The 16210-nt window shown below is 40.7% G+C and overlaps 1 protein-coding gene across 1 annotated transcript in view; it reads left to right on the top strand.

Annotated features, from left to right (window-relative positions):
- DPT (dermatopontin) overlaps nt 1-11703 on the top strand; it is a 28101-nt gene extending 16398 nt beyond the window's left edge. Inside the window, exons 3-4 of the mRNA XM_084227128.1 lie at nt 5274-5381; nt 10957-11703. Coding sequence (XP_084083254.1) covers nt 5274-5381; nt 10957-11023 — 175 coding nt within the window. The 3' untranslated portion in view covers nt 11024-11703. The remainder of the gene's footprint in view (nt 1-5273; nt 5382-10956) is intronic.
- Nucleotides 11704-16210: the final 4507 nt, after the last annotated feature.

Genomic DNA, 16210 nt, shown 5'->3' on the forward strand with positions numbered 1-16210 from the left:
TGGCTGTGGCATTGTTAGAGGAAGAGTTCAGCCACAAAAAGGGAAATGAAGGTTAAAGAGAAGCCATTCATCTTGTTAGCATTTAAGCTGCACAAGAAGTGAACAGCGTAAGATATTCCAAAACCATGTACTTGTACCAAAACCATGTACATGGTTCCAAAACCATGATCAGGGAATAAGTATATTCCACAACTGGAGCCAGAAACTGTTCTACCACTGACTATCTCTCATATTTTAAAAGACTAATTTCTTTTGTCTGCTTGGCATCTGAAAGCAAGGCATACCCACAGTTCTCATTTATTTCTTTAATCAGCAGGCTGTACATATTAAGGCCACCAGTGGGACTAGATCTTCTTATTGGTAAATAATGGACTCATGATAACTATTTCTGAAGTCAATTGTTAAAAGAGTGCCACAGATCACTGTAGATTAGTACAAAACATTCTTCTCAGTGCTAAATGAGTAACTGTGTTTTCTATTAATCTCTACCATAGCAATTCTTCACCATGGAAAACAAACAACACAGCTGTTTTCAGATTGAAGTAAAAAGAACAGTAATCCTGGTAAACAGCTAATGCCTTTTTTGAGTACATATTGTACCCTGAGCAAGATTTATATGATTATAGTGAAATACATTAGAAAAATGTGTGGATGGTTGGAGCAATGTAAACCACTGAAAAGATAAACCATTCCACATCAACCCTATTCTAGCTAAAAATGCCATTATGAAAATACCTTTTTCTGTCACCTTTTTCTGCTCACACACAGGCCAAACTACATACACCCCTTATCACAACATTTCCTTTCCCAGTCCTAAACACAGAATTACCTTTTTTCTCCTCTCTCAACAATGCCACTGGAGCTTCAAGTCTCTTGTGCCCAAGCATAATACACCTGGTACTATCCAGAAGTAGATTTGAAAAGTTGAACCAGAGTTTTCTGTATTTTCTTGCAAACAGACCATACAGACTGAAAAGACTACCATTTGATAAAGGTCTCACATTACTCTTTTCTCCCCTACAAGTCCTTCCCCAAACTTAACACCTGTGCGTGGATCTGGGTTTTACAAATAATTCCGCTAAATGCACCTTCCTGGCCACTACTGTTATAAATAAGGAGCTTGACTAGGCCAATATTCAAGCAGCAATCAATTTATTAATTAATTATGGTAAAGTATGAGCAAATAGCGCTGGGTACAGTGGAGGCAGTTTTCCCTCCAACTGCACACCGATAGTTGGGGCTTACAGGTATTTATAGGGGTACTCAGAAGCTTTCTCAGCAGTTTCTATTCCAATTTTTTTTACTCATCAGCAGTTTCTATTTCCAATTTTTACATCACAATTCTATATACACTATTGTGATTTAGTTTTTCTTCAGGATGTCCCAAAAAGGAGGATCCCCAGATGGTGGTGGCAGCCTCTGAGATGTTGGTCCAATTTCCTCAAGAGCAATGATGAATCCCATCTGGTGAAGTCCAGCTCCCCAGATGAGGGTCCCCCTTGTTATTACAATGACTATAAATCCCATAACAGTGATGTCCAGCTTCCCTTGGTGAAGTTGTAAATCCTTGAGATGCTGTCCATCTTCCTTTCTCAAGCTGTTTTCCTCAGTTTTGTTAAGGAGTGAGATAAGCATATTTCCTTTATATATATTCCAAAGCTATAGTTTCAAGGATACAAGCAATATTCTAGAATTATACCTCAAAAGGCTATTATTGCAGCACTCTTTAAGGCCTGACTACAAGCAAAAAGCAACATCCTTAATGCTGTAATTCAAATGCTCCTAAATCTACCAAGGTTAATTGCAAACAAAAGCTAGGTTCAGAGGCCTTCTTCCACGCTTTACTTTCCTCAGTTATTATTAGAATTTGCAGCTGTCCCATGGTCAGTGTCCACACATATCGCAATCACAAATACACACATTGCCTGCCTGTACCTGAGACGAAGCACAGCTTTGTATTTCACACTCCCCCTCAGCATTACGAATTACTAAGTGCCTAGAGCCCACAATTGCTATAACACACATCTTCTCACAGCTGCTTTGCCAGCCTCTTTCCTAGGGCCCCCTGTCACCTACCCCCTCAGGCACCACAGGCACCCTGGCTTGGTCATATAACACCCCAAACAACAGCAGTAACTTAGCGTGCTTGGCAATTCCCAGGCTTCTCACTGCCCCCCTGGCCCAATTCTGTTTGTTATGAATTCAACACCAGAAGTGCCTACAGGGCACTGGGACGGTTACTGTGGATGGCTATTCCCACCTGAAAAGTCCATGTGCAGGCAAATCCTCATTAACTAAGGCAAAAAGTGTCTCACACTCATTTTGTGACTCCTCTCAGGTACAAACCATGCGTTGCCACACATGGCTCACAACCTATTTACCACGTTTGTAAATAAATTGCGTGTCTGTAGGACCATGGTAGGCAGCTCACAAGTTGATATGCACTTTGTATTCATTAGTGACTAAAACATTTAACCTTTTCAGTTAAGTACTTGATAATAAGGGTACAGATCAAGCTACAACAAAACCTGAGGGAACCACTGTCCTCCGCCAGGCAGACCACTTTGGGAAGGCCCTCAGTGGCTGTCTTAATTGACCTTTCTCCCCTCCATGATGAGAAAACCACAAACTGGCTATCCCTATGCATTAAACACAAGGGCATCTCTAAGTGCAGACACATTTTGAGTGAATTACTCTCAGGATTCCAAAAATGGAGATAACAGAAAAGGAATGGGACACACCACAGAGCCCTGCTGCATGGATGATCAATTGCATTTCCTTCTAAAGGACACAGTGCAAGACAGACAACCTTGAAATGCAGGGTCTTAGGGGAACAATTTCAGAAATAAGTACAGCAATCATCAAAGAGGAATGAATTAGACAGAGCACACAGACTCATGTGAACTTGAACACTGCTGTCATAGCACTATTTATAATTCTTCTCTCCAGAACAAAAGTAGCCCCTAGGCACCTGCCTATGAAAGACACAATTCAGAGAAGCTCAAGTCCCCAAATAATTTATTTTTTGTGATTGCATAGATTTGCTTTTTGAACATTTCTTAGTGGAGGAGCCTTAAGAGGCTGCATGGTAATGTGGAGAAATTAATACAGAGAGAGGGGAAGATGACAGCAGTCAGAAAGAAAAGAGAGGGAAGCTAAATGAAGACTCCCACTGCACTTCAGAATAACCCTGCATGCCTCTGCAAAAGGTCTGTGAGACCAGAGCAATTCGGAAGTTTGTCATCAGATTTATATTTCAAGTGAGAGGCCCATGAAAGAAGTTCAAAGAACTGACTCTCAGTTCTGTTTCTGAGTAGAGAAAAAAACAGCTTTTTAACCTTGTGTGGTGCAGTCTCATCTGCCCAGCACATACTGCTGGTCAAGATTACAGAACATTTGCTTTGCTGAGTGCCAAACAGATGTTTTGAATCACATTTGGTAGAACATACAGAAATACATGTCTTAGTGGTTTCTCATAATCATAGCTAAACAAAGTGTCAAAACCTGGAGTTGATGGGAGAATGCAAAATTAAATGCTGGTCCATAGCTGGTCTTCATTTTTAAAACCTTCTATGACTCTGGATTTTCTGAAGATCGGACACTCAGGCTTCAAATTAGTAAACTAAATTAGTAAACTAAATATGGGGACTCTCCTCTGGCTGTGTGGGCAGTGTTCATGGTTTCTTCTCTTCCTCCTAGTCGGCATGACCTGAGAAATACTGATGTTACTTCTTACCGGTGGCAGAGCACCGCAAGGGCTTTACATGTCTGTGTGTCCTTGTTCAGAACTCAGAGAACAGACACTGTGACCAGGCCTGACTTTCTGCTTTCCAAACACACTCTGGGATGTGTGTCCTTGTACTGTAAGTCAGAATCTGTGTGATGATTTTTATGGCCAAAGGAAAGGAAGCATGAGAACAAGATATATTCAAAGAAGCTGACTGATTAGACTTGAGGCTCTTATATGGTCATGCTTGAGTTTCATATGCAGACACATTTTTCATTTGTCAGGGAAAAATTATTTGTTAGGAATGATGTTCTAACTGAAAGATCTTTCCCATTGAAAAGCTGAGTATGACCTGGAAAGCAACCTAATAGCCCAGAGTACCTCAGTTTTCAGGTAAACTTTCAGCTTCTGAGTTCTCCAACAGTTATAGGCTTTGGCTCCAAATACACCCAAAGCACCCCATAAAAGCTCAAACCCATCCCAAAAACTATATTCCTAGTGAGTAAAATATTTAAGCCTGTGCTTAGACTCCACTGATTTAACAAAATGTAAACATGCATGAATGCTGGCTGGAATGTGCTTCAATCACCTTCAAGCATCACTCAGGTACTGCTGGTGGGGTGGATTAAGTCAGGCAAAAGTTGCCAGGATTTCTGTAAATGTGTTTTAACTCTGTTAGTCTCAACAGGAGCTGGGCTGTTTATTTCCACAGGTTCAGCATCTCCCTCATGGGAGACCTGATGCTGCTCTTTGCTGTTTCATGGTGAGGTTGACAACTCCAGTAGGAACACTCATGTAAAATGGTGTAATACAAGGAGTGCCAGGCTTCCATTCGGACTATATATATATAATGTTGACAGAAAGTACTGGTCAAGCTTCCAGCCCCTTCCTGAATCTGCTCATTATCTGTAAAATGAATTACAGTATTACATGCCTATTTCCCAGGGAAGCAGCAACCATAATTTGGTTAATAATTGAATAAGCACTTTGAGGTCCTCAGATCAAATACATTGCACAAATACTGTCCAGGCCCATATTTTTACATTCTAAATTGGGCAGAGAGAGGAAAGAACAAAGAGTAATGGATTAATTGTTACATTCATTTAATACAATTAATACATGGATAAACAGAGTGATTTTACTTGGCAACATTTACTGCAGCCTACAGTTGCAAACCAAAGAGTTTCACAAGACGAATATTTGCTGGAGCAAATCCCTACAATGAAGACATAAGTAGTAGACGAGGTTTATCTTCTTGTTCAGATTGCTTTTATTCCAGAGCTGCAGATGTATATACAAATATTCCAATACTGCAGTTTCCTCTTAACTGTTCTAAAATTGCTGAAATTTTATTCAAACAGCTGCTGGAATTATTTGCACAGAGGAAAAAGGCAGTCTCGTATCTTGAGATTGTATCTTGTGGTGCTGTTAAGAAGCAAGAACTTTCAAAGAGGCAGTAGAAATCTACTAATTGAGTTGTAGCCATTCAACTGGACTCTCCTATAAGATGGCAAATTATATTATTTTCTTTTTCTTTAATATAAAGGTTAACAACAGAATATCCAGGACACTATGGAGAAGACATGGACATGATGATGTACACTTACGACTATTACATCCGTGGGGCAACCACAACTTTCTCTGCTGTGCACAGGTTTGCTTTTTACCTGTTCCATTAGAAACTTTAAAATGCCTCTTTTCTATTTCCACCCAACAGAGCATGGCTACACATCATCTGCTGTGGTACTCAGCAAAGTGTAGGAATTCTGAGAACCAAATTCACAGTACATATGATTCATTGTCCAGAGTGATGCATCAGGAGCAGAGCATGCTAATGGGATCATTTGCCATGTCCATCTGAGCAGTGAAAAATACAGCAGTGGTAGGCTGAATCTGACCTTCACCAAACGCAACAGATCTTCTGTATGCTTTCTCACCTACCTCTAGTTGGAGCACATTTCATTGAGCTCAGTAAAAATAACCTGTGCCTTTAGGGAATGAGGGACCTATTTTGGTCCACTTTTCTTTGCAGAGAAGCAGGGAATCTGCCAGTATGCAAAGTTAACACCGTACAAACTGCGATGCGGATGCTTTAAACTGCCCAGTCTATTTCAACACAATTCCAACAGATTCAAGCCACTCCAGGAATTCAGGCAGTGCCATGCACCTTGATCCCTTTCCAGAAAATGAGTTAACTACATTTTATTGATCACTCCTGGTCATTTCTTGGCATTTGCTAGTCCTCTTGGGAGAGGCCCTATGGCTAGTGAAGTTGTAGTCATGCAAATGGATTCACAATTTTTCCATTCAGTTAAAAATGAATGTTTGTCCCTTTTTAATATGCACAACTGCAAAGTTTTAAACTTTGGGTTTAACATTAATCCTGCACTATTGTCTGCCTAGGGCTACAGAGTTCCTAACAGAGCAGGTTTAAGAAGAGTATAAGCAGTCACTGAAACCTGATTTCAGTGGGAGAGGGATCTTGATTCTCTTAAGCTGCCCTCCAATACATCAATAGTGAGCTATTTCTCTGCTGATGTCTTTTGTTAAGCACCTCAGCCCAGTATATTAAAGCATTTGTTACCAAGCAAAACACAGACAGCAAGGCAAAGTGTGCTGCACTGCTCTGCCAAGATGGGCTACATGAGAAGGGGAAGAGAAGAGAGAAGTGGGAGTTTAAAGACATCAATATTTCAAGCTGTCTCTAATAACACTCAAAGCAGCCAAAGTGCTTTTGTCGCTGTAATGTTCTCAGCTTGCCAAAGTTCACCATAGGGATCCCTCAACCTAAAATAAGGAGGCTTTTCCAGAACAACAACACATTGTAAGACCACTGCAGGTCCATAAATATAATTTCCAGGCTAAAATACGTTATCCTGTTTATTACCAAATGTAAGCTGTGTATGCAAATTCTTCCTACAAGTGGAAGAATAACTTTCATAGATATTTGACTCAAGGGTATCTATTTATAGCTTTAGATAAAGAAATTACAAGTCATAAGGGACAGCCCCGTTCTGGGCTTTTCATCTTAAATATTTTCCAGTCCTATCCTTAATCCTTGTTCCTCATGGTTGTGGCAGAGAGTAGGGGAAATAATGCAGACAGTGCATTCCCCTGCAGCTGGAATCCAGACTCCGTCGCATGTGGACCAGGGTAAAGTCTGGAATCACAAGGACAGGCCTGGAAAGCAGAGCAGCCAAGGTAGCCCATGCCTCTGAGCAGATTGCTGTCGCTGGCTGCTGAAGGCAGCCTTCAGAACAGGATGGCAGTGGGGCAACTGGAGCAAAGGCAGTGTCATGGGAATGTACATTGGGAGTACAGGTCCTCACAGGACCACAGTGCCTGGAAGAGGAAGAAGCCTCCAGCACACATTTGTCCTATCTCTTCTCCAGCAGAGAGACACCTGAAGTCATACACCTGCAAAAGTAACAGGTTGAAACTACAGAGAAAATATTTTATGAATTGCAAACTAGAAAAGTTTTCTGCACCAATGAACTTTCTTGTCCTCAGCTTTCAGAACAACCAGAAACTATTTGTGTTGCCAGGAGAATGAAGTGGAAAAAAAAGTCTCGCTACACCTGTTCAGAATTCAGATTCAGGCTGTAACATTCCTCCTGAGCAGGATGAATCACAACAGTCAGCAAATTTATCATCCTTAATGATTCTTTGCAGCTCATGAGGCAGAATAGGAGCAGGAAAAGGTCTTCCAAGTCTCAGCCCACCTGGAGTGTGCACATTTCCACTTGTTTTTGTGAACATTTTTTAATTCCTCTTTTCAATCCCATTGAACTTGTGTCCCTACTATTTAGTTCATACAGACAATGTTCTTGAGCTAACAAGAGGCAAGAAAAAGCCTCTGAATATATTTCAGTTAAAACTTTCCCAATCACTTCAAACAGGTAGGTATTTTTAGACTTCTTCAATAAACTTGCAGAAATCATATCTTCCCTTCCTACTCCCTAAGACATTGCGTCAGTGAGGCCACTATTGATACAAGGATATTTGAGACAGCATGTGATGCTTGTGGCAAAGGACATAGAAAGTTTAGAATGATGCTATTCCCACCAACACTTCTGTAACCACTGTCTGCGAGTTTTCATGCCTGTGTAACAGGAATGAATGAAAGAGTTATTGTTGTAGTTATTATCAAAAGATTTAACTGCTCGTTTGGGAAGAACAGACTTCAGAACTGGTTACTATTTACATTTTCCAGTCTCATTTAAATGGGTCAAAAGAAGAAAACAACTGTCTATAAAGGAAGACAAAATCAGCTGGAAAGAATTAGAAATGGCCCGAAGTATCTCTGGGAGCCCATTCAGGAGTGTGGTGATAACACTGATGCAGACAGGATGACCTAAGGACATCAATAAGGGAACATTTGCAGGGGGGGCAGTGTCTGTATCAGACAGACTGATACAGTCAAATTTCCAAGGACATGGGCTACCTGAAGCGGGCTGTAAACAACTGAAACTGCCCACATACACGTGCATATTGCAAACCCTTGGAAAAATAGCTTCCAAAACTAAACCCACAAACCAAACAACATAACACCTTCAGCCTGAGCTCTGAAACACGCCAAGTGATGATGATATGACTTTCTGGTGGAGCATTGTTAGGTGGCTGTGATCTGGTTGGAACAGTCTCCTGGTCCAGAGAGCACCACTGAAACACTCACAACCCAACCTGCAGCAAGTACCTTGGACAGGGAGGTGGGAATTACCAGGTGTTCTTAGAAAGAGCCTCAGCTTGTCCTTTGCTATGTAGTATAAAAATAGCACATGCAGACTGCCATAAGCTCGTTTCGTTTGCAAAACTGCTCTCTGCTCCATTTGTTTGGGTCGTCTGGATAGCCAGTCACTTCTTAACTGCTCAGACATCATCACTGAAAACCAACAGTAAAGTGTGTTTGAAAAGCCCAGACAAGCTGGACATCCACCAAGCTCAGCTGAGCTAAATTATAGGGTATTTAAGGTCCCTAATAAGTTTCATATGACCCATGAAAGAGGATTTTGTCAAACTCAATATGAATAGGAATTCACAGAATTTTTTAACTGAATTGGAAACAGATTATTCAACAATATTTGGAGATAAAAGAAATTTCTCTATACATCACAAAATTCAAATCTGACAGGACATGACAGCTGGAAAGCAAAAGAGACAATTCAATATTGATTCCCAAAGCCAAGGAAAATGCATTAATTTAGCAGCTGGGAGGGGATGACACCTACAAACTGGTGTTAAGATCTGCAAAGGTAAGTTCAGATATATTCTAGTGTACGCCTCATAAGGCAATTCCTGACGGCATCTGCATCCCCATTGGTAAACTTGTAAGAGTTCTAAATTGAAACAGGCTGATAACTACTGAATTAAGCACACAATAACAATAATACAAAGTAATTGCCTGCATCCTGAGAAGCTGGGAATGCATGCTTGAGTTCAAACACAAGTAAGAGGGGAAAAAAAGGTAATATGCCCTAAATGCATTAACCATGTACATACATGCTAGTGTCAGCAAATCCAAGCTGAAATGACAGCTTCAGAAATAATTCTGTTCCAGTATTTTAAAGCACGTTATTAATTCAGGTGACTAAAATACATTTCTTTTAAAGAGCTTGACTTTTAATTTCACAATGTCCTATTTTAGAAAACCCACTTGATCTAAGAGTTTGAGCTAAAAGTGTCTCTGACAATGGGTGCTATCTTAGCAGACCTTAACTTTGACCAATATAATTCTGTTTTCCACAAAGAGATCCTCTTTATTTTTTGTCTCTCTTGGTAATGTAGTGACCAAAAGAGTAATAACTGTCTTTGAAAAGCATGCACATAGACCAAATAAGGGATTCTTAAAATAAACCTAAAAATGAATCTTGCATTTCATTAACCTTTGGTAGCAGTTTTACAAGAAAATTACAATTTAAAACATCTAGGAAAGATCTGAAGAAAACCAAAGCCAAACTGTATAACTGTTACATCATTCTTGCTGACGAGCATGACACAGACCCAGTTCCAAATGACACTCAGGATAAACTTGTAGCTTAGCAGCACAGTAAATTTCCAATTAAAAAAACTCAGTTAAAAAAAGCTGCAACGAGGCATTTTATACCTCCAAAGTCGGTACAAAATGTATACCTACAGGGCTTAAAAGTCAAATTAGTCTTATTTCAGGACAGAGTCACCCAGTCAATGACACCATTTAAGCACAGTTAATACCAAAATCTGGGCTTAGGTGGTCTCAGCACATTCCCAAGAGGCAACAGTCTGGCACCAGTTTGGTGCAGGGGTCTTTAAATGCAAGCTCCGATTAAATCACCCATTACCAGCATTACCCATCCTATGCCTGAACTTCAGGACATCACTATTAGCAGAATTCAAGCTTTCAGAAACCTCTCAGAGGATTAGCCATTATCAATATAGATGACAACTGCCATCTGCATGGACTGTAGTTTGGATCTAAATTCAAGTTAGCCAGTATCAAGCAGCCTAAATTCAACATTCCCTTCACAGCAGGACAGTATTTGATCCTCGGATGTCATGCCTATCTGTCAAAGGAAAATTTAATGCACAATAAGCTACAGAGGAAATTAAACTTGTAGCCTGCTGTGGCTATTGAACACTAAATTGCTGGACTCCACTGTTGAATCCCACCGCTCCAGTCAGGCTTCCTACTAAGAGTTGTTAGGTTTCCTATCGCTCTCTTGAGAGAGAATACCAATCACAAACTGAGAAGAGCATAAACTCTTCTTACATTCATAAATCTTACTCTTCCTCACATGTGATCTGATCAAGGATGAGAAATCAATATTTGCTGTATGGATAACCTCCCTCTTCAACATAGCTTACAATTCACCCAAGTACTTTTCACCTTTTACACATTACTGAACAATATCTGACATGACAATAACTTTTGACAGAATTATCCTTTTCCTTTTGGTCATTGATTAAAAGTCAATTCAGGACTGATCACCATAAGGATTCATCGTCTTCAGAGACCTACTTATTCAGAGAGCTGATTTTCTTATCTTGTAAAGGAGTGTAAGGGAATTGTAACCATCACACATATTTAATGTTCTTTTGGCTCTTGAAAACATAGAGCACTCAGATGAAAGTCAGTTAATGGCAGACAGACGTTTTTCTTGCTATAGTACATGGTATAAAATTACTCTTACTTGTATAGCATCTTCTGCAGTTCTGGCTCACTAACACCTCTCTCTTGTCTCTCTTTCATGCAGGGATCGTCAGTGGAAATTTATTGTCTGCAGGATGACAGACTATGACTGCCCATTTCAAAATGTTTAAAAAGACTGAGTGTACTCCATTTGGAAATCTTGGGGACAGACAGGGTGGGGTAAAATTAGTGATTACAGGAGAAGATTGATTAGGCTCACAAAAATGTACCAAGACTCATCACCTGTCTGCTGAAGTCATAATTCTTTCCCTCTGGAGCTAATACGTAAATTGCCAACCCACATGCTTGCAACAGTGAATTCAGAGGATTCTTTCAAGCTGCACTGACAGTTGTATCCCCCAATTGAATTTGCTTATGACATACATGTTTATGATACACAAATCTATAGCATATACAGTTACCTTTCTTATATATACATGTAGCCATTCTAAACACATACAACTTCCTTTCATGTAGCAGCTCTATAGAAATGGCTTCCCATCACCATAGCCCCTCTGAATGAGGTGGAAACATACTATACACTTCCCAACATGCACTAGACTTTCCTGTCTTCTACTTTGTACTTGGAACCAATCCAGTGACCCCAGCCAGCTTCTCAGAGCTAGAAGTGTGCAGAAAACGTTATTGGGAGGTGTCTGACGGGCTACACCTGGCATTACCTGTTACAGCCCTTAGCATAACTCCACTGCAACAAAGGTCTGCCCACACAGGAGAATTCCAGGTATTTACGACAGGAAGACATCAGTATCTGATAAAAATGAGAGTAAATGCATCAATAAAAACAGAAGACTAACCCAGCTTCACTGAGAGTTTCTTTTATATTGTCTTAAAAATCTGTGATGACAAAACTAACCAAAAACTCTGGTCTGGGCAAACCCAGGAGTAGGTCATGCCATTAATGCTCAGTAAATATGGATATGACATTCTTCAGGAGACTGAATTTCATGTGGATTTGGTTTCCACTGTGGGTGCCTGTACAACATCCATCTTCCCTTGGTAATACAATCTTGGCTTAGAGTAGACGAATAAAGTTAGTGACTTAGGTGACCTTAGTTCCTCCCGTTTGCAGATCCTATTGTCTATAAAGTATAAATTGACCATGTTTCAACACTGCACAATGCTTGTGCAGCTGCAGTCCAACAAGAAAGAATATTGATCTGTTTCAGAAAGATCTGAGGTAGGACTTTCACTCTTGAACAAGTCAGAATTTAAGGCTCAGTTTCTTAGTTGATGAATTCAATGGTGAACTTAGGAGTGGCTCTGGTGCTGCTGGCTCAAGGGCCATGATGACTCCATGTGCTAATTTAAGGCTGCAAAGCTTCATAGGAAACAGTGGTGTCTGCCAATGAGTTTCCATATTCCAAGCATTTTTAGCATGTTTAGAAGCATATCGTCTTGTCCAATAAAGGAATGATAGGATTTGCTTTGCTGTAGCCTTGTTTTTATTGATTTTCCTTACACCAGCGTATTAATTTGCACACAAAAAATCCCTCTGTCATTCTCAGAGACCATAAAGGTGATTAGGGAGTTCTGTGAGAGCCAGTTGCTGAGATATGTAGGTAACAGTGAGAAAGAGACTTTGATAAGCTTAGGGAAGCTGGAGAAGCTTGATCGCTGACTCTGGTAGACAGGCAAAGGAAGCCAAAGAACTCCAAACAGTAGAGCACCAGAAGAGAAAGCACTCATGCCAGGAAATCAGTGGAAAAGGCTGTGCACTAAAATTAGGCACAGGAGGATCATCCCTGAGAATACTTGCTATAGATGGAAGTGCATCTCCCACACAACTTTGTCTTGACTACTTAGGCTGCTCTTCATTCTGTGTGCACACCATGGGCTTATGAAGGCCTCTGATGGGACAGTAAAATTTCTTAAGCTGGAAAGGAGCAGTTCTGGAGCTCTTGTCCTGGACATCCAGTGTCATATTGTCCCATATCATAGAATCATTAGGGTTGGAAAAGACCTCCAAGATCATTGAGAACCAGCATGTGATGGAATGCTGTCATGAGAACAACCCCATAGCACTAAGTGCCATGTCCAGTCATTTTGTGAACATGTCCAGGGAGGATGCCTCCACCACCTCGCTGGGCAGCTCACTCCAATGTCTAATCACTCTTTCAGCAAAAAAAGTCTTGCTGATGTCCAGCCTAAACCTCCCCTGGCACAGCTCAAGGACATTTCCTCTTGTCCTTCTCTCTGGCTGTGTGGAAGGGGAGCCTGACCTTCACCTTGCTCCACTCTTCTTTCAGGTGGTTGTAGAGAGTGATAAGGTTCCCCTTGTGCCCCCCTTCTCCCAGGTTGAACAACTCCAATCCTCTCAGCTGCTTCTCCTAGGACTTGTACTCCAGACCTGTCACCAGCTCCATTGCCCTTCTCTGGACTGACTCCACAATCTCAACATATTTCTTCTCATGAGGGGCCCAGAACTGGACGCAGAGCCTGAGGTGCAACTTCATCAGTGTCAAGTACAGTTGTTTCCCTAGTACTGCTTGACACAGTATTTTTTATACAGATCAGGATGCCATTGGTCTTTTTGGCCACCTGGGCACACTGCTGGCTCATGCCTCTGTTCTCCCTCATCCCTGTCCCAGTCCCTTGTTTCCACCCATGCTCTATTCCCAGCTCCACCCTAGCAGTGCATTTGTGTAGGATACATTTCACAGGACTCCTCTTCAGAAAGTTAAGTAATTCTCAGATGAGGAAAGGTGTGGGTGGGAAACAGAATGTATCTTGGGGGAAGGCAGAAATGGGATATGGACCAGAAAAAACCCAAAAAGCAGAACAGAGACAGAGAAAGAGTGGTTCCCATGAAGTCCTCGGACAACTAGTCGGCAAAACCAGGAACTGAACTTAGCCCTTACCTAAGCTTTTATCTAAAAACTTAGATACTTGAAGTATCCACTTCTAATGTTGACTTAACCCTTCCATATGGGAAAGCACTGCTCCAAAGCTGTTAAGATTCCAGCCCAAATTCCTTAGCACAGAGTGAGTTGATGATGAGCCTGTCTCACAAAATTTGTCTGCTTCAAAACATCATCAAGTTTGCTTTAACTTTCCTGTAGCCATTCTGGGAAAGTGAGCCTTTCAACCCACTTAGGACATCTTAGGACACCAAACCTGAGCCACCTTTCACTCCTGCTGGCACAAATCAGATGGCATTTGCAGGGAAATAAAGAGTTGTGCCCAATCAGACCAAGTACAGCCCAGCACAGATGCCAGTGCAGGGAGCCCACTGCACTTCATTCTCCTGCGCTCCAAGGCACAGAAGCATCACACCTGCACTTGTACTATATGGAATAAAAGTCATCCCTGACCTGAGAGTAAACACAAAGCCCAACATTTTAAATAAATCCTTAGTCTTTAATAAATAAGTCATCAGGAAATAAAGTTTTATTTATTTAATAAATAACAACAGTATGGATTGAATTCAAACACCTGAGAGAAAAACATTCCCTTGTAAATACAGAGCATTGCCCCAGCCATGCTACAAAGGCTGCAGATGGTACACTTGTCAGCAATCTTTTTTAGATAAACTAGGGCAGGAAAATCTTTGCATTCACAAAGGGAAACACAGCAAACTTCAAGAAACAGATAGAACCTTTTAAGCTTTTCTAAACAGTAATAAAAAAGGTGAAGTAAGGTGGCTTGGCTGTGGAAGAGAAACACCAACAGGCACCAGACTCCCTTTGTGGGTCTCCTTTAACTTGAAACTCAGCAAAGGCAGGTGCTAAGACAAACCCATGTCCTCCATTCGATCCATTGACTTGAGGAGAGATTTGAATAACAGAACAGTGTAAGTAATTAGGGAAAACAGAGAGTCAAAGAGAAGGACTTGACTGCTCTTGTTCCTAAATCTCAAGAGCAACTTTAAAACCATGGGACTTCTGTGAAAAAATAAAAATAATGAGCTCTATTTTTAAAGATATTCTGATTTTTCAATTTGCAGAGTATTTAAGCACTTCCAGTATTTTTTACTTTCAGTAATTTTCAAGTGTTCAAACAGTGTTTCCAATTACTACTCAACAATGCTGAGCCTTGAAATGTGTTTTTTAAGTGAAGGCTGAGATTCTTGTTTAACTACTTGAAAATGAGAGCTGGGACATCAGCACTTTGTTTTTATACTTTAGGTTCTGTTTTTCAGGACATCAAATTCTATGAAACACATGATAAATATACCTTGGCAACAGAGCACTGATGAAAAAGAAATAACATGTTGAAATAAGGCTTCTTTCCTGTAAGATCAAGAGAGACCTTTTAACCTCTTCCAGCCTAGTATTAAGGATTTTGTAATATGAGATAAACCTGGTGGAGAGTCATGGCATTACCTAAGCAGAGAGATGTCAACAAAGCTGAAGGGAAACCAGTCTGTGGGTGAACCAGAAGATATGGCAGAATACCAGATGGCTCTTTGAAAAACTTACTTATGTTTGACCCTTAACACACAGACACTGATTTTTTTTCTGTTTTAAAACTTGATTTCAAGCCCATATTTATTGCATTAGCAACAGGTTACTGTGCTAGCCTGCATCTTTAAGGCTACAGTAGTGTTTGCATTCAGAGAGTATGAACGTCACTGGTAGTGGCACTTTGTGCCAGAGTTGTTGGCGTGAACCGTAGGCAGGAGGAGTTCTGCTAATAACACATTATCAAACATAAACAGTACAGTTTTCAAGACAGAGTAGTTACAGGGGGACTGCTACTTTATTTCTCACATTTCAGGGTTCTGGTATGTGTTCAGCTGATGCCCTGAGCAGTAAGCTGGACCTATGCTTTGACAAGTTTAGAAAAGGCACAGGACTGCCCACATGCTGAAAATAAAAGACTAAAAAAAGTGCCTGCAGATCAGAGACAACAGGCTTGTCTTTGTCTTTCTGAGTTCTGTACCTGAACAACACCCATTTCAGTCTCATCATCTTGTGAAGCTTGGCCAAATTCAACTGAATTCAGCATTAAGAGTCATGCATGTAAATAGTTTTCAGGATCTCAGCTGATACATCCCTGCAGGGAGTACTGGATAAACTGGAACTCAGGTTAAAGGGAATCAGTCAAAGAATGTGCCAACAGACACGTGGATGGCCAAGGCAGCACATATTCTGTACATACTTTCTTAAGACATGAAAGCCCAGAATTGGTCAGGCCATTGGACTGGATGGTCACTGTAGGTTACTTATAATTGAAACAGTGTATTCCCTTCTATCCTACATGAAAAATCTGACTTACCTTCATGAAGACCATGACTCACTTTGCCTTAGGTTACCTTTAAATCCTTTAAGAAGAGTAAAAGAAGTTTTACTAAGCTT

The sequence above is a fragment of the Fringilla coelebs genome, assembly GCF_963513975.1.
Source record: "Fringilla coelebs genome assembly, chromosome: 2".
In the NCBI taxonomy this organism is placed as follows: Eukaryota; Metazoa; Chordata; class Aves; order Passeriformes; family Fringillidae; genus Fringilla; species Fringilla coelebs.